We start from the raw sequence: 19751 nt of genomic DNA on the forward strand, positions 1-19751 counted from the left end.
ACTTCTAGCCCTGTCCAGTCTCTAGGCCAAGCACTGTAGTGTCCCTTGCTTTCTTTTAACTGTAACTGTAGGTTCTGCTTAAGTCCTAGCTCGAGGTTTATACTGAAACCACTCATGTAATTTCATTAAGAGAAGTAATTGTGTGAGACTGTAAAAATAAAATAGATGAATAAATATAATGAATATCCTTTGCACATGTGGGAATATAGTGTTATTTAGTAGATATTTGAGTGACAAGTTTTCCTTTATCTTTATAAAAATGTGTATCTGAGCTATGGTCATCCAGGATTCAATAGGCTGAGGTAGGAGGAGGCTAGCTGTGAGTTTGAGGCAAGCCTGGACAACAGAGTGAGACCCCGTTTCACCCCTCATATATTGTATTTTCCCACAGAAAGAGCAATGTGCAGGCAGCTACAACATTTCTGTACTCTGAAGACCCCTGATACTGCAAAATGATGTTGCAGGACTGCACATGGTACCCGATGGTGTATTCTTGTACACTGGGCACATCTCTTGTAGTTCTTTTTTTTTTTTTTTTAAGTAATAAATTGCACAAATTTAGTGGGTAAGTGGAGGAGGAAGGATAAAACTGGGACATGCTGGAGAGAATGAAAAGGCCAAGGAATGCAGTGTGATGAGTTGAGTCAAGGAAATATATTGCCTTTCAGCACTGCCCTGGAGAGAGAGCTCTGCTGGCAGGAGAAGGAGGTGTAAGATCTCAAGGAGAAAGAATTAACTTATCTAACGTAAAAATGCACAGCATTAATTTGTGGGAAGAGGTCAGTCCAGACCAGGCAGGGCCACTGCTCTGCTCTTCCTCCCTTCTCCAGGAAGCTGCTTCCTCTGGCCCTCCACACCCATCTTGCAGATAATAAAGCGTCCACAGTTGATGGAGTTTGGCAGTGACAAGTTACATGCCACCCACTGTGTTCCTGGTTCTTAAAGAGTTATGGAGTTTGGGAGTTGGAGGCTGAAGTAAGATTCCAAGGTGAAATCCTTGACCCTTTAGCTTTCACAGTGTGAACATTTTCCTGGTTTATGCTTGCTCTTTGTTTTGTAAGTTAATTTGTCTTTTTTGCAGAGGTTGAAAACACTGAGTCTTAGACTGTAGCAAATCTTCAAGTCTATAATGCAGTGAGTATAGAAATAGAATTTATTTTGTCATGTTTTTAATCAAATAGATACTGTTCTTTTGATGTTCTGAGCTTTGGATCCTACTTAAATTTGGGGTATCTATCGAGTAGAGAATCTCTTACCAGCTTTTATTTCTCTAAGGTTAATAAGAATATTTCTTCATTCATTTCTTTTTTAAACCTTGTTTAAAAAGTGTGTGTGCGCGCTCGTGTGTGTGTGTGTGTGTGTGTGTGTGTGTATGTGTGTGTGTGTAAGTGCACAGGTGTGGGTCTATGTGTAGAGGTCTGTGTCTTGCTCAGTTTCTTTTCACCTTGTTTTCTTGAAGCAGAGTCTGGTTTGTTGAGCTGGGAGCCCATGAGTCCTGATTGTTTAGCTGTAGTAGCTTTAACTTTGATTAAATTAATATGGTTAATTCTCAGAATTATGATAGGGACTGAGGTAATGAATTTACCCACTGATAAATTGACTGAAAATGAACCTATGAGTCACCATATAATGGGAAGATACAAAAGGTAAAGGTGGCATGATATAAAAGGTAAAAATGTCAACAAGGTTGTACCACAGGCTTGCTTTATTTATGGACGTAGTAGATGCTTTGAATCCTTTTCAGAATAAGGGGTTTCCTGGAGTTAGGGCTTGTATAAAAGGGAAAGTTAAGTCAGAGGATCAGGGAAGAGGTCTACCAGCAGTCTGTGTGGAACATTGCTATAGGTGGGAAGGTCAGACATTGAAAGGGAATCTGTGAAGCCGGGTACTGCCATTGAGATGAGACCATGAAGGGGAGCTTAAACAGGTCAGTGGAAATCTCTGGGAACTCTGTAGTAGCAGCCCTGTGAGCTAAATGAGAGACTTTCACAGAGGACTGGAGTTGCTTTGATTAGCAGGGTTGGCTCACAGCTGGGAAGATGAGCCACACACCAAGGCAACAGCCAGCCCGGCTCCCCAAGCTGCTCTGGGTCTTGCTTGGCACTGTGTTTGCCCATGACCATGTTGGCATGCAAAGGCTATTGCTTCATTCTTCCTTGCAGTTCTCCTCTGGCCAGTCCTCATGGAAACAGAAGCACAGGGGCTTTTAGGAAACCTCATTTCTAGGGTAAGCACACTGACATGACAGAATGTAAGGCCAGGGCTTAGCCCTTTGACATGGAGCCTGGTTATCTGGAAGACAGCCATTAACAGATACTTTGTAGATTACTAACACACTTGAAGAAGAGTTCTGATAAAAAGCCTTAACCATTTCTGTAGTGGAGTTTAGAGTGTATAAGACTACGCATTTATTCCATAAGCCTTGTGTCTTAGTGACTTGGCATTGTGATCAATACCCAACAGAAGCTACTTGAGAGGGAAAAGAGTTATTTTCAGTTAGTTTCCGATGGGTTCTAACTGTGCATAGAACAACTTGGGGTAGTGTGGATGTGTGGCAGACACAGAAGAACCTTATCAGGAAGTAGAACGATACACAAATTGGGCCTCTTCGAAGGCCCCATTTACTAAAGGTTCTGAAATAGTGCTGGTAGCTGGGAACCCAGTGTTAAAAATGAGCATATGTCAGAAAACCCGGCCTGATCAGAGTCACAAGTCCCTTCCTGTTGGTGCAGCACCGGGTCACCTTGGGCCCGGAGTCGGCGGACACCCCCAAGTAGGTTTCATCCCAGGAATGCAGGGATGGTTTAATATACGGAAATCCATCAACGTAATCCCGTATATAAACAAACTCACAGACAAAAACCACATGATCATCTCGTTAGATGCTGAGAAAGCATTTGACAAAATCCAACACCCATTCATGATAAAAGTCTTGGATCAGGAATTCAAGGCCCATACCTAAACATGATAAAAGCAATCTACAGCAATCCAATAGCCAACATCAAAGTAAATGGTGAGAAGCTGGAAGCAATCCCACTAAAATCAGGGACTAGACAAGGCTGCCCACTTTCTCCCTACCTATTCAACATTGTACTTGAAGTCCTAGCCAGAGCAATTCGACAACAAAAGGAGATCAAGGGGATACAAATTGGAAAGGAAGAAGTCAAAATATCACCTTTTGCAGATGATATGATAGTATATATAAGTGACCCAAAAAATTCCACCAGAGAACTCCTAAGCCTGATAAACAGCTTCAGTGAAGTAGCTGGATATAAAATTAACTCAAAGAAGTCAATGGCCTTTCTCTATACAAAGGATAAACAGGCTGAGAAAGAAATTAGGGAAACAACACCCTTCTCAATAGTCACAAATAATATAAAATATCTCGGCGTGACTCTAAAGTGAAAGATCTGTATGATAAGAACTTCAAGTCTCTGAAGAAAGAAATTAAGATCTCCGAAGATGGAAAGATCTCCCATGCTCATGGATTGGCAGGATCAATATAGTAAAAATGGCTATCTTGCCAAAAGCAATCTACAGATTCAATGCAATCCCCATCAAAATTCCAACTCAAGTCTTCAACGAATTAGAAAGGGCAATCTGCAAATTCATCTGGAATAACAAAAAACCCAGGATTCAAAAGCTCTTCTCAAAGATAAAAGAACCTCTGGTGGAATCACCATGCCTGACCTAAAGCTGTACTACAGAGCAATTGTGATAAAAACTGCATGGTACTGGTATAGAGACAGACAAGTAGACCAATGGAAGGGAATTGAAGACCCAGAGATGAACCCACACACCTATGGTCACTTGAACTTTGACAAAGGAGCTAAAACCATCCAGTGGAAAAAAGACAGCATTTTCAACAAATGGTGCTGGCACAACTGGCGGTTATCATGTAGAAGAATGCAAATTGATCCATTCCTATCTCCTTGTACTAAGGTAAAATCTAAGTGGATCAAGGAACTCCACATAAAACCAGAGACAGTGAAACTAATAGAGGAGAAAGTGGGGAAAAGCCTCGAAGATATGGGCACAGGGGAAAAAATTCCTGAATAGAACAGCAATGGCTTGTGCTGTAAGGTCGAGAATCGGCAAATGGGACCTCATAAAATTGCAAAGCTTTTGTAAGGCAAAAGACACCGTAAGACTAAAAGGCCACCAACAGATTGGGAACTGATCTTTACCTATCCCAAATCAGATAGGGGACTAATATCCAATATATATAAAGAACTCAAGAAGGTGGACTCCAGAAAATCAAATAACCCCATTAAAAAATGTGGCTCAGAGCTAAACAAAGAATTTTCACCTGAGGAATACCAATTTTCTGCAAAGCACCTGAAAAAATGTTCAACATCCTTAATCATCAGGGAAATGCAAATCATAAGAACCCTGAGATTCCACCTCACACCAGTCAGAATGACTAAGATCAAAAATTCAGGTGACAGCATATGCTGGGGAGGATGTGGAGAAAGAGGAACACTCCTCCATTGTTGGTGGGATTGCAAGCTTGTACAACCACTCTGGAAATCAGTCTGGAGGTTCCTCACAAAATTGGACATAGTACTCTCGGAGGATCCTACAATACCTCTCCTGGGTATATATCCAGAAGATGTCCCAACCGGTAAGAAGGACACATGCTCCACTATGTTCATAGAAGCCTTATTTATAGTAGCCAGAAGCTAGAAAGAACCCAGATGCCCCTCAACAGAGGAATGAATACAGAAAATGTGGTACATTTACACAATGGATGTACTACTCAGCTATTAAAAGGAATGAATTCATAAAATTCCTAGGCAAATGGATGGACCTGGAGGGCATCATCCTGAGTGAGGTAACTCAATCACAAAAGAACTCACAGGATATGTACTCACTGATAAGTGGATGTTAGCCTAGAAACTTAGAATACCCAAGATATAAGATACAATTTTCGAAACACATGAAACTCAAGAAGAAGGAAGACCAAAGTGTGGACACTTTGCCCCTTCTTAGAATTGGGAACAAAACACCCATGGAAGGAGTTACAGACACAAAGTTTGGAGCTGAGACGAAAGGATGGACCATCTAGAGACTGCCATATCCGGGGATCCATCCCATAATCAGCTTCCAAACGCTGACACCATTGCAAACACTAGCAAGATTTTGCTGAAAGGACCCTGATAATGCTGTCTCTTGTGAGACTATGCCGGGGCCTAGCAAACACAGAAGTGGATGCTCACAGTCAGCTATTGGATGGATCACAGGGCTCCCAGTGGAGGAGCTAGAGAAAGTACCCAAGGAGCTAAAGGGATCTGCAACCCTATAAGTGGAACAACAATATGAACTAACCAGTACTCCCCGGAGCTCGTGTCTCTAGCTGCATATATATCAGAAGATGGCCTAGTCGGCCATCTTTGGAAAGAGAGGCCCATTGGTCGTGCAAACTTTATATGCCCCAGTACAGGGGGACGCCAGGGCCAAGAAGTGGGAGTGCATGGGTAGGGCGGTCAGGGGGGAGGGTATGGGGGACTTTTGGGATAACACTGGAAATATAAATGAAGAAAATACCTAATTAAAAAAAATCCTTCATGTAAAATTTTATAATAAATCTTGGCTTAGTGACTAAAAAAATGTGCTTATGTCTAACATTTTAGATTAAAATCATAACCACTTGTTTTAGTTAATAGATGAATTCCTGGTGGTAAATTATGAAGATAATTTTTATAAACTGACTATTTTCTCATAATAAGCAACGGTATAAAGCAAATGATTTTCAGTTGGTTTTTGGTCGATGCCGAGAGAATTTCTTATCTTAGTTTCTTGAATTCTATCAGCAGAGTGTCATCAAGACCACTGACTGATGCAGTCTGATGGACTGATAAGACAAGCGAAGAATATAGTTCATACTGTTCTCTCGAAAGATAAGCCATGTGTACTTTTGCTGTGCTCTAATCTGACAGTATGTAGCTCTTGGATAGAGAGAAGCATTTTTCTTTATCTATATCCATTTCTCAAGGGCCAGGGCTTGAGAGAAAAGACAGTGTCCTGGACAGTAGCTATATTTAGTTCCACCCCTGTATTATTTATAATAATTCTTGGTACTTTCTAGGATCCATGCATGTTCTCAATTTTAATGGGAGGGCTAACCCTTTGAGGTTTAGACAGAACTTTCCGTATCGTATGTAGTCAACCAATGCTGGATGGAGAGGTGAAGGCTGGGGACCATTGCTTGGATCTCTATACTGATGGGTATTTATTATATCCAGCTTGCTGTGTTAGGGAGCTAGGAAAATCATTATTGGTGGCTTCAGAGACATAGAGGCCTACTCTGGGTGGACTGACTCCTACAAATTCTTTAGGTTCCAAAGCATTAGCATTAACCAAAAACAACTCTGAAAGAAGCCTTTTCTCTAGGATACAAGTACCTAGAAAACGGCTATGTTTACTTCTTTAAAGCTGAGTAGAGTTTTGCTATGCTCTTGGTACATTATCATATTGTCCTTTCTAAGTGGTATTTCTCCTCTTAATTGTGTTTTGGAGATGGAGTCTTTGAAGATACTGGGGGATAGGAACTGGGTGAGAGATGGCATCTTAGAGTAGAGATTCAGACTCTTAGACTTTTACAGTGTGACACAGATCAAGGTTGACTTTAGTTGGCTGCCTGCCTGCGTTGGTTGGGGTCAGTCAGCTACTGCTTTACAGTCCATGCTGGTCCCCACTAGGTTAGTTAGCTGTGTCTGAGCAGATCATCATACCCATTTGGCTCACAGTGCAACTGGCAGGTGTCTGCCACCTTGGGTCTCATCTTCTTCATTGGAATCTGGAAGCTCATGACAGCAGAAGCACTCCCAAGTGTTTCCCTATTAAACGGCACAGTTATGACAGTCTTTTTCAAATGTATTTCTTCTTCCATGTGAACTATGTCTCTCAAAGCCAAGATGGAGGGAACAACCCCTAGGTTCTCTGGGTGACAAAGTTGGGGTGGGTAAGCAGGTTGCAAGTGCTAAATTAACAAGTCCCTCTATCCGGAGTGTTGGATTTCTTCCTCCACATTCCATGAGGAATTTCTGGTATCTCAACTTTGGTTTTTGGCCACATTCGAGTCCAAGTTTCATCATGTACTTGAGCACCTCATTGAGAACTATCCCCAGCTGTTGGAGTTAGCATTGTGAATCAAAACTCTTCTAGGGGACTTCAGTTCAGCCTGATTTCAATTATGATCTCATTTGTCTCTGGTTTAACACCTCCAGAATCTTTTTGATCCCAAGATTTTCTCTCTATAAATTAAAACCTTTCAGTGGCTTCTATGTGTGAATTTATGTGTCTAGAAGCCATGACTAATAGGATGAATGGTGCAGGCATCAGTCTTAGGTGAAGTAATGTAGATTGGGAGAGAGAGGACTGCTGCCTCTGCTGGTATAGGGGCCAGAAGAAGTTGGAAGTTTCTGTTTCTTGACTAATCCAAAAGTTCTTGAGTCTGGTGTTTCATGACCATTGGCCTCTTCTGCGCCTGGCTGTGATGGAGTAACTGGTCCCGTGGCTCACTCTCCTGCATTTCCTGTGCTATGTATGAGTCTGCCCAAAACATAGTGGCTCAAACCCACGTAATCACCCCTTCAAGATGTTTGTTTCTCCTGTGTCTCTGTGCCACAGGAATCTGGGGAGAGCTTGACTTCTGGGGAGAGCTTGACTTCTGGGGAGAGCTTGACTTCTGGGGAGAGCTTGACTGGGCTTTGGGATTTCTCAGAAGTTACAATTAGCTGGTGGTGAAGTGGGCACTTCATGGGGTGTGTCCTGGGGCTTAGGATGCCCCACCAACAGGTCCTCTACACTTCCAATAGCCTGAGGCCAGCTGGGATTCTTGTCCTCATCTCAAGGCTTCTCTGGGTGGCTTTTCCTCAGGAATCAGCAGGGCTCCAGCCCAGTGTCCCGGAGAAGTTCCCAGCTTCTAAGGTCACTCAGTGTTGTTTTTGCCATAGTCCCAAGTGCATCCACAGCATTTGCTAAAGAATAAAAAGCAAAAACAATGTATAGCTAAAATTCCATTGAGAAAATAATAATAATAAAGTGGAACCTATTTGATTGCCTCCGGCTTTGCCCAGCGCTAACGTCTGAGTCTGCCCAGCTGTGCTCCCGCAGTCCTGTGGCCTGACAGCCACCAGCGCAGCAGACCCTCTGCGAGCATCAGAAATCCTCTGGTTCACCGCCCTGAGGATGGAAAACACCAAGGGCCGTTCCTTTCCCTTCCTTCAGCTGTCTGAGTGGGTCTGGAAGCAGCTGGCCTGTCTCTCACTGTCTACCTTCATGGTGCCCTGTCTCTCAGCAGACAAAGCTCTGAGCTTGTAGGTGCTGTAGTCTAAGGCACCAAGAAGACAATTCCAGAATTCCTTCTTCAGCGGGTGTCATGGACTTGCCGGCGTTTGTTCCCTTCACAGTCATGGCATCAGATTGCCAGGAGACAGTGCATGTGGCCACATCTGCAGTGTGGTGGCTGATGTTTATTCCAGACCACAGAATCCACTATAACGGAATAGAAATGGAAGGGATTTTATGTGAGTCAGCTTTGGAATTTGTGGAATGGTGTGGTGCAAAGTTTAAATGCCTTCCTGTCAAGAGAAATGCTTTGAACCACACTGTAAGCTTATTGGTGTGGCCACTATCGTATGACGTTTTTGTTAACTGTTTGTCTTTATGGCTCACAGAGTTTTGTTCAGATACATTAAAAACCATTTTATTATTTGGTAATAGAGGAAACTTGTATCCTAAAACATTGAACTATAAAATTTCATATTTGTTTTGGCTTATGATTATTTTCCCTTGGAAATTGTTTTGTACATTTTCAGTCCATGTCCAGAGTACACCTGACAGTCTGTATTACCTGTACTTCATCACAAATGCAAAAGCACCAGCATTTGGAAAAGTTCATTCCTTATTTAAAAAGAGTTCAAAACTTAGATACCTTACAGATACATGGAACTTAAACTAAATCTAGTATATAGACTTTCAGGTTGCCAGTGTATCAGAACAGGGTGGCAGATGGGGGTGAGGTAAGTTGAGGATTCCTAGTAGTCATAAGCGTAGTCACGTGATAGGCAGCCTTGTATTGAGGGTGATCTTTAAGTTGGTCTTTAAGCTGACCGCCTGGAGGAGCCACATGTGCCTGGTGTTGGTGTCACCAAGCAGGCTGCCCTGCCTGGATGGGAGTCATGGGTAAACAAGGAGAACTTGGGGTAAGTGTCAGATCGTACACACTGGACAGCCGTAATTAGGTTGTGAGCAGCAGCAAGTTGGACCTGCTGGAGTGAACAGATCCAGCTGAAGCCTTGGGAATCAAGGTCCCCTGGCTCTGCAGCTCAGTGTAGGCCCATGATTCCTTAGCCTTTGATAGCTCCAGCTTCAGCCTTCTGAATAACAGAACTCTGAGACCCTTGGTTCTAAAGGACGGACAGCCCCCTGGAGCCTGTGCAGTGCCCGCTCTTTCTCTGCCACCTCTTTCTAACCTTGCTTCTACCTGTTCTCTGTCCTTTTTCCCTCCACTGCCTCTTTGTTACTGCGTTGTGCTCTCTTGAACCGTTTAACTCCTCCTTCAGATAGGCACCCCAGCCACCTTGCTCCTTTAATGTCGTGGCCTCCTGACTTCCCAGCTCTGCTTCCTGAGGTGTCACAGCTCCTCTGTTGCTGCTTTTGCTGACCGCTCAGCTGCTGCTGCCATGGTCCTCTGCCACTTCTGCCACTGCTGCTGTCTGTAGTCAGTGTACTTCTTTCTCCTCCTTACCAGCTCTGCCCACAGTACTAGAAGCAGGCGAGAAAGAAAGGACAACTAAAGAAAATCCTTTGGGGGGAGTGAGTGTGTGTGTGTGTGTCTTAGCCCACTCACTAAATTAGGGTACACAACCTACTTATATAGACAGAGAAGGGGTATTGTATCAGTCACAGTCCACCTCACATACAGATGAAGGCTTTTGTTTGCCCTGGCCACAGACCCCGTGTGAGGCTAGCTCGGGGGAAACGGTAACGGTGATTATCAAGCCTTAGGAAAACAAAAAGTCCTGGCTGAGGAAAAGCGTGAGTGTGGTTGTTGTTCAGTTGTCTCAGGGTGTCTTTGGAGCATTCCAGATGGCAGTGACACAGTCCAGTTTGGTAGATTGCTCCCCCTACCCCCCGCCCACCACCTCAGCCTATTTTCAGTGAAATGGACATTAGGAACTCAAGGAAGATGTCATTGACACTAATGGTGACTTCAGCACCTGCCCAGAGGAGGATTGCGAGATGGCTCTTCTACTTCTCAGTGCAAAGTTACATCTGTAGGCGAAATGTGGCTTGGTTGAGTGGTAGATGTTTAACAATGGCTTTTCAATTATATCTCTTTTAAATAGAATTTTAACAACTTAAATAGAGAATACATAAAAACAAAACCATCTCCATGCTATGGGGCAAGGTGAGGTAGAGACTCTTCTCTAAGAGCAGCGGTGGGACCAAGGGAAGCAGGGAATGCTGTGGAGTGGCGGGAGTGGGCGGCCTGTCAGGCAGGAGGCTCCCTGTGTTCTTAGAATAGTCCCTGCCTCTCCTGCTTCCTTTTCTCTTGGGCCATATTTGTCTTCCTTCGGGCTTTTCTCAGGCAGCCCATGCTCTCGAGTCATGAAATGAGCAAGTAATTGAAAATTCACAGACTATGAAATAAAAGTACACGTCCTAAAAATAGCAGCTAGTTAGGATTAAGTGATTTTTTTATTAGATATTTTCTTCATTTACATTTCAAATGCTATCCTGAAAGTCCCCTATACCCTCCCCCACCCTGCTCCCCAACCCACCCACTCCTGTTTCCTGGCCCTGGCGTTCCTCTGTACTGGGGCATATGATCTTCGCAAGACCAAGGGCCTGTCCTCCCATTGACACTAATTGATGGCCGACTAGGCCATCCTGTACGACATATGCAACTAGAGACACGGCTCTGGGGGGGTACTGGTTAGTTCATATTGTTCCTCCTATAGGGTTGCAGACCCCTTTAGCTCCTTGGGTACTTTCTCTAGCTCCTTTATTAGGGGCCCTGTGTTCCATCCAATAGATGACTGTGAACATCCACTTCTGTATTTACTAGGCATTGGCATAGCCTCACAAGACATAGCTATATCAGGGTCCTGTCAGCAAAATCTTGCTGGCATATGCAATAGTGTCTGGGTTTGGTAAGTGATTTGTTTTTGTTGCTGTTCACAGGCAGAAGAAATACTTAGGCAAGAACTGGAGAAAAAGGAAACACCAGGTTTATATTGCTTACTTGGAGATGTCCTGCAGGACCATTCCTGCTACGACAAGGCCTGGGAGCTGTCCCGGCATCGCAGTGCACGTGCCCAGCGCTCCAAAGCTCTCCTCCATCTTCGGAACAAGGAGTTTCGGGAATGTGTGGAGTGCTTCGAGCGCTCAGTGAAGATCAATCCCATGCAGGTAAGGCCTCATAAAGTCTTCCGGTCTTGGCCTGGGGTTTCCTTTCTTAAATACGGTAACATGTGGGATGGGTTATTCGTTATATAAGGAGAAAATGTCTAGATAATACACACATACACAAACAAAACATTTAAAATATGTTTTCTGTATGTGCGTATGCAGGTGCACGTGTAGGGCAGAGGACAACAGGTGCCAGGCCTCAGCAGCTATCCACCTTGGTTTTCAGGATGATCTGTCAATGTCTCTCGTTGATCCAGAGCTCACTACAGACTGTGTTGACTGCAGTGAGCCTCAGGGATCCTCAGGGTCCCCAGTGTTGGCATGGAGAAGGCATGCGACCACTTGGGCTTCTGTACATGCCGAGCCTCAGAATCAGGTCGTTGTACTTGGACACTGTACTGATGGAGCCATGCCTCCAGCTCCATTTAAACAGCTGCATGAGATTTGAAAAATTACTGCAAAAGGTATCTAGACCCTTAAGTCTTGACAAATCTACAGGAGAAGACCTAGTTTTGAGGGCAGATTACCTTTCTCAGTATATAACGATATCCAGTTGGGAAAATGATTTTGAGACTCTTTCCTCTCTCAGTCAGACTTCATCATTGCTTTTTCATTTCACCAGTGATGGCTCCTGCACGTGCACGCTGACTTGGATAGCTTATCTGATGGAAACTTGGGTTGCCTCCACCCGTTGCCTGGTACAGAGAATGGGCCAGGAAGGACAGTGTGTGTAAACAGTAGACTCGGAAAGAGTCTTTTACACTGAAAAAAGTCAGTTTGCTTAGAACAGGGGTGTCCAACCCTTTGGTTCCTCGGGGTCACACTAGATGGAGAAGAACTATCTTACACACATTAAATCCAGAAGCAATAATGAAAGCTTATGAGAAAAAGTCTGTATAGGTTTTTGATATTTGACTACAGATAAGCAAAAGGCCCTCACATAGTAATCCTAATCATGTGGTCAGCCTTCAGGGTCTTTTGAGATTGTCAAGCAGGTCCTAAGTTTATGATCACTAATGAAGGAAATAAACCTATCCAGTAAGAAAACTCATCGTTTTAAAATTGTAAATGTAATATGTAATTATAAAGGTAACATAAAACTATTTTTTATTTGACATTGCATTTGAAAACTGGATGCATCAGTATCAGTTTAATGAAAGCCACTGCGCTTTTCAGCTCTCAAGGTGCTCATGAGATAGCTCAGATCTCATTTTTCTGAGTGTGCTTCGTTGAAAAGAGTGCGCTGGGGAGTAGTTGGGTCAGCAGTTAGGAGCACTTTACTCCTGCCAAGAACTGCAGTTTGGTTCCTAGCAAGCGTCTGGAACTCGAGTTCCAGGGGTTCTGGCACCTTCTGTGCTCTCCTTAGGCACCAGGCACACACCCGTGGTGTACATACATACATGCGGGCAAACACTCACACACATAGAATGAATAAATCTAAAGAATTTGTAAGGTAGTTGCTCACAAACCTCGGTGTCAGCAGAACGTGCAGGCGTGAGTAGTGAGGACCTTTGTGAAGACGGAGCGCAGAAGTCTGGGAAAGACGCGTGATCACAGGTGCCTTGAAGTTAAATATAAGACTGCAGCTTTCTGCAGTCCACTTGTAAATTGGCAGGTGACATAGATTTATATCACTTGAAAGTACAGTCATAAATATACCAAAATACTATCTTCATGGGAATCCTGAAATTCGTTTCTAAACTCTGTGTCAGATTGAGAAACAAATCTACGTATTTTGGTCATAGGACAGTATCTAGCCAGTGTCAAGATACATGAAATTGTTTGCCTTAATCTGAGTTTGCCATAATTGCTGCTTGACACATTGATTTCTAACCTCAAAGAAACTTGTTTAATTTAAGTGAGGGGTTAAATCCATTAAAAATGCTAAGTCTATAAGCCAGATTTTGTCATTACAATGGCACAACTGTTGTTTGATAACTACAAGCAACATAATGATGTGTTGAAAATTATAAAATCTTACTGATATTTGGCCTTGACTTAGCCTTCTTACGCCTGACAAGTAGTGATGTTACCATAGTTAGCCTAGACATCTTCCTTGCTTCTTCTCACCCTTCTCCTCCTCTCCCCTCCCCTCCCCTCCCCTCCCCTCCCCTCCCCTCCCCTCCTCTCCTTTCCCCTCCTCCTTTCTCTCTTCTACCTCCCTCCTTCTTTAAAAAGAGCCTGGTCGGTTTTTAGGAATTTCTGTAATTGATGATTTAATATTTAGCCCCTTATCAAATTCAGTCTTGACAACAATTTGTGTGATAATCCCCATTTTTAATACCTTTGGTCATACATTTCTTGATGCACTGTACAGTGTGACATGACTGAACATGAGTTTTGAGTGGTGATTGTATCATCTTCCATTGATTTTTATGAAACCTTGGTTTTTACTTACCATCTCCATGGCAGATTTAAATATTCTGTAGTTAATAACTAATGCTGGAAATTAATATGGCAGCAGTTACTTCTTAACCAGCTAGTTCCCCAAATAACCACACAGAGACCTCTTAATATTTCAAAGCTTAGGCCTTGGCTGGCAGACTCTTCAACTAGCTCATCTAAGTTAGCCTGCCCACCTAGCTCCATCTAGCCACGTGGCTAGCTATACCTTTCAGGCCAGTAGTCACATCTGTTTCTTCTTATGTCGCCTAGTGAAAAGCCTTCCCCTTTCTTCTTTCCAGAGTTCTTTTCTCATTCCCAGGCAATCCCCCCTTCCTCTTCCTACTGCGAGATCACAGGCTTTAGCCTTTTATTGACCAGTTAACTTGGGGAGCAAGGTTTGTACAACAAAATCTGGTGTATGTGAGAATTCGTTCACGTTACACCAACTAGACCTTGAGGCACAGAATTTAGCATTTGAACACATAGCAGCACCAGACCAGCTTCAACATACACTGATAGTGGATGGAGAAAAAGGCATTAACACAGTTTCTCTTACTGCTTTGTAGACATTTCTTTAGCTGAACTTTTTAGTGGCACTACAGAGGCCGCCTCCTCAGTGGTATCGTACTGTCATTGGTACAATGACAGGTGAAGCCCAGCGAGGAAGAGCGTGCACACACTTGCTTTGTCTCAGGCTGTGGTGCAAGTTGGTGAGCTACAAGTTCACACTCAAGAACCTTGTAATCAAGCTCCAAACACGTGTAAAAAAGTCATTATGTTGTAAGTAAGTGTTTGACTTTGTGTTGGGCCACCTTTACAGCCATCCTGGAGCCCATAGTTGCTCAGGCACCCCTGAGTTAGAATTTGCTACTGATATTTTCAGGACTGTCAGAAGCCGCGTGCCTCTTTGAGCATACTGCTGGTATTGAAATACAGATGATCTGACTGTGGAGCCAACAGGTTTTTTTCCTTAGTTGAGGTTATAAAAATACATATATAACACGTAATTTGCCATTTCTGAATGTGCAGTTCATTAATATGAAGTAGGTTCATACTGTTGGGCAACTGGTCTCCACAACATTTTCATCTGTGAAACTGAAACTAAATCTGTTAGGCGAGTCCTTGTTTCCCTTTCTTTAAACCTCTGGCAGCCACATTGCTTTCCTTTTGACTGACTCAGCTATTCTACCTCTACTGACTTCACAGAGCAGAGTCATATAGGAGTCTTCTTTTTCCTTACGTAGATGAGTGTTTGACCTGCATGTGTGTAAATATACACCATGTGTGTAGTGTCTGCAGAGGCCAGAAGAGGTCATTGGATTCCCCTGGAACTGGGGTTACAGACATTTGTGAGCTACCCGAAGGGTACTGGGAACCTAATCCTGGTCACCTCCTGGAGCAGCAGTGCTCTTAACTTCTGAGCCATCTTTCCAGCCCTCAGTATTCATCTTTGATGACTGGTTTATTCCACTTAGTGTAGTGCCCTCAGGGCTCATCCATGCTACAATAGCTATTCGAACCTCTTCCTTACAAGACTGGATCATATCCCATTGCTACAATCTGTTCCCCTGCTTACTGGATAGAGATGTGGATTGCCTGTTATGAATTGTGCTGAAATGATAGGAAAATAGGTACATAAAAAGGTAGACCTGGTAGTCCTTTACACTGAATTTTTGAATGCTTTCAAAAATTAGCTTTCAGGGCTGGAGAGATGGCTCATCAGTTAAGAGCACTGACTGCTCTCCCAGAGTTCCTGAGTTCAATTCTCAGCAACCACATGGTGGCTCACAACCATCTGTAATGGGATCCAATGTCCTCTTCTGGTATGTCTGAAGACAGAAACAGTGTACTTATATAATAAATAAATAAATAAATAAATAAATAAGCAAGCTTTCAAAGAATCAGGTTTCATTAGAGTATTCTTCAAACAAAATTTAAGGTGTGTGTGTGTGCGTGTGCGTGTGCGTGTGCGTGTGTGTGTGTTGTAATGAGAATAACACTTAGTGTCCTCCAAAGCTGGTGACAGGTAGCAGTCTGGGGAAGAGTAGGACATTCACATACAATGTCTCTGCTGAAGTTGATGGGGATAACGTGACAACAAAGATGCTTAATGTATAACTTTGGAGTTGGTTTTCATTGGCAACTGTACCAATGCAGTGATTCTTATTACATATGATTTTGCAACTTCTGGAGATAATTTTGACTTTCATAAAGGGGAAGTGAGGGCATGTGCTATTGGCTTGTGAAAGGGAGAGATATCAGAGATGTTGCGGGGCAAAAATCCCATGATGAAATATCTCAGTGCACAGCATAGCTGTTTATACAAGCTTTTCTGGCCTTTCATGTCAGTAGCATTTGGTTGAAGAAACATGCCCTAATTTAAATCAGTCTTTCCCCCTCTCACATACAGAGAATAGGATGTGTTCAGCTTTGAGAGACAAGTCGTACTTGAGTAGGTTATGGAGGCTTACACTGCAGAGCTTAAGGAGCAAAGGCTGAGTTGTGGGCTGGAGGGACGGGAGAACTGGTAAACAGGCCGATTTTTCAGAGCCAGAGGAAATAGGGCCTTTACAATGGGAATGCTAGATTGACTCAGGCTATCAAATGTCTTAAACGTTAGGCTACACTCACTGACTTTTTTGTTTGGTTGTTAGGGAACCACTAAAGTTGATTTATGCCATGCTTCGCCTTCAGTGCAGGAATGGGGTGTGCACAGAGGGACGCAGGACCATTGTTTTGTGCACACAGCTATGGGAGGGGGCACTAGATAGCCTGGGTAAGAAGCCGGTAGCAAGCTACACTTGCAGGGGAGTTATTGGTGCGGGAGGGACACTGGAACAAAGCGATGATTTGGGGGAAGTTGCAAGGGAAGAGTTACAGGCTAATGGCTTTGTTATACAATTTAGAACTAATTACTGAGACACAGAAGTGACAGCTGTTCAAAGCACAGTCACAATACAGACAGATATTATGTGAGGATACTTTGCCGCCTGCCATGTGTCTTCAATCCAGGCAGACCGAAACAAAAGCCAAAATACACAGGCATTTATTTGGTGCTCCAGTCTGTATAACTGCTACAAACTGTAACTCAAACACTAGACTTAGTAACTTGTGACCCAAGTTACTAAGTTGGATGTCTCTGAAGAGCTGTCATTACTGTGTGCTGTCTCTTTTGAGTGCCACAAGAAAGAGAAGATAGAACTTTAAAAAACAATGTTGTCCATAAGGTTAGTTTCAATGTGAGATCTTGGTAAATGGGGAGAGGCATCTGCAGAGCATCGATGTCAAAGCAGCACGGTTTGGCTTTGTGTTGAGGGATGGGCTCCTGCGCTAACCTGCTGTTTACGGTGCTTTTCTCAGAGAGCCAGAAGACACGCACCACTTACATTAGTGCTGCCATCCACTCAGACCCACCCATTTCCCCCCACAAGACTCAAGAAACTAGCAAAATTTAATCTTGGGCTTCAGGGACCTAAGTACTAAACACTGAGGTAAGAGGGGAGAAATCTAACCAAATCTCCATAGGTTGACATGTAAAACTTGAGTTCTTGTTTCTATTGTTAGTCATTCTTCCCCTTGTTCTGACTTTTATGCAAAAAGTAAGAATGGCTTGCTTAGATATCAGTTTGTATAGCAGGGATAAAGGAAAATGTTCATTCCTGTCATGCGATCCAACCCAGCTCAACACATGTTGTTTTCTTTTCTTTCCTTTTCTGTTGCTCTCTCTTTTGAAAAGCTTCTTTTCTCCTTAACTCCTCTACTTGGCTAACAGAGACCTCACCTTTGTAAGGTCATGTGATGTCACTGGGAGTAAGGACTTGAGACTCAGGTAACCAGGAGGACTGGAGAGGGGAGTAGTTCTGCTGCTGGATGGGGAAGGGGAGGCATAGTGCTGATGTGAGGGGAGGTGGTTGTTGAATGAGGGATGGGAAGCGCAAGGATGCTGAGAGAGGAGCTGGCTTCTCAGCTGGAGAGAGCTTGAGGAGAGCCATGGATTCTAGTGTTCATATGACTGTCCAGTGTATGCTTGCTCTTTAGGGGGCCCATCCAGGAAGGGTTTGGCTTTAGTTCTGTAAGGATTGACATTGTTTTAATTCCTTAATTCAAGATTTTAATTCTACTTTGGACTGGGGGGCAGCTAAGGGGAGCGAGGGGAGGGAAGCAGACAAGCTCACAACTGCCTGTAGCTCCAACCCCTGCAGATCAGCGCCCTCTTCAGGCCTCCAGCAGCACCTGCACTCATGTGCACAAACACTCAGATACACATATACAGAACCTAAAAAAGTAAAAGTAAATCGTTTGTTTGTTTGTTTGTTTTGTTTTTTTCGAGACAGAGTTTCTCTGTATAGCCCTGGCTGTCCTGGAATTCACTTTTTAGACCAGGCTGGCCTCCAACTCAGAATTCTATCTGCCTGCCTCTACCTCCTGAGTGCTGGGATTAAAGGTGTGCACCACCACGCCCGGCTGTTTTTGTTTTTGTTTTTTTTTTTTTAAATAAATCTTAAAAGGAAAAGAAGGGTATATCCAAATGTAACTTGCAGCTATGAGGTGAGGATCTTTTCTTTTTTGTTTTTCTCTAGCATTTCACTTTTTATATAGGGCAAATGAAAATGAGCAAAATTAGTTTTAATAGATTAATTTGTTGTAATAGTGTAGGGTTTTGATCTATTCAAACATTCTGGATAAAAGGTATTAAAATTCTGGATAAAATTCCATCTGTCATGGGACAAATCTAACATTTCTAAGTGCTGCTATAAATTCATGTATGCTAGACAGATATTGACGATGAAGTTACTTGTTTTAGAGGACACAAATTGCACACAATAAGATGCCATTTTGCTTCATGTATTTCCTGGTAAGCGGCTTCTGTGTTGTTGCTAATAGTGGTGGTGGCAGTATGATGAGATACTGACTCACTTTGTCTCCCAAAATGGTCCAGAATTCACAGTCCTCTTGCCTCGGCCTCCTGAGTCCTGGATTATATTTGAACCAACATACTTGATAGATATTTGATTTGGGGTTTTTAAATACAGTAGTCTTTAAATCCCCCAACATGATAAAATCAACAACTGCTAAATAGTTAATAGATATGCTTTTTAAAAATCATCAATTTGAAATTGTTTTAGTATTCTTTGTCTTTTCGGAAAGGTGGTTGCTTGGATAGGTGGTTACGTAGTTATGTGACTAAACAGTATCAATGGCCTGCCATAGAGCAGGTGCAGATGTGGCATGCATTAGCTGGGCCAGCCTATGAGCAGAGAGCAAAGAGCTTGTGCTGGAAAAGAACAAAAGGAGAACCAGTTTGTGAACCACTTAAGGCCCTGCTTTAGGGTTATCTAACTCTACGGGTAGGGGACTCTATTGTGATTTTGTGTAAATGACGGCACACATAGTATTGTTGAAAGTTTAACTGTGACTTCAGCTGTGAGCAGGAGCAGGAAGGAGCAGGAAGGAGCAGGAGCAGGAAGGAGCAAGAATAGGTTGAGGTTTGCTACAAAGGAAAATTTTCGAGTTTACCCTTGGATTGGCATGATTGAAGGAAGCCTTGGAACCAGTGTGAATGCCAGATGCTGTGTGTGTATGTGTGTCTGTGTCTGTGTCTGTGTCTGTGTCTGTGTCTGTGTCTGTGTCTGTGTGTAGTACAGGGGGATTGAACCCGAGTGTTGGCACATGGCAACTATACATTATACTACGCAGCAACATCTCCTGACTCAGATGTCTCTTAAATTAGCCACAGGAAATTCAGGAAGAAGGGAAAGTACCTTTTTGCAGGAGATGTGATATGGTTTTGGGTGTTAAATAGGAGGTGACGGTGCTGTGTTAAAGCAAAGATAGCTGACAGTCCCTTAGAGCTAAAAGCCTGAGTGAAAAGCCATTGTATAGAGCATGCAGATGCTGCTCCTCGGACTTAAATTGAAACTGCAGTAGTAAGCAAATGTCTTAGA

The 19751-nt window shown here is 43.2% G+C and overlaps 1 protein-coding gene across 5 annotated transcripts in view; it reads left to right on the forward strand.

The window, feature by feature from the left end:
• The window catches only part of Ttc27 (tetratricopeptide repeat domain 27), a 145836-nt gene that overhangs the window by 70256 nt on the left and 55829 nt on the right, over positions 1–19751 (forward strand). For all 5 annotated transcript variants that reach the window (XR_003952200.1, XR_003952201.1, XM_006525025.4 and 2 more), the window contains one exon: positions 11194–11421. Coding sequence is in view for 3 of the 5 variants with exons in the window: in XM_006525025.4 (XP_006525088.1) it covers positions 11194–11421 (228 nt within the window). In the remaining 2 variants the exon portion in view is untranslated. The remainder of the gene's footprint in view (positions 1–11193; positions 11422–19751) is intronic.

This window comes from Mus musculus, chromosome 17 (genome assembly GCF_000001635.26).
Source record: "Mus musculus strain C57BL/6J chromosome 17, GRCm38.p6 C57BL/6J".
Classification (NCBI taxonomy): Eukaryota; Metazoa; Chordata; class Mammalia; order Rodentia; family Muridae; genus Mus; species Mus musculus.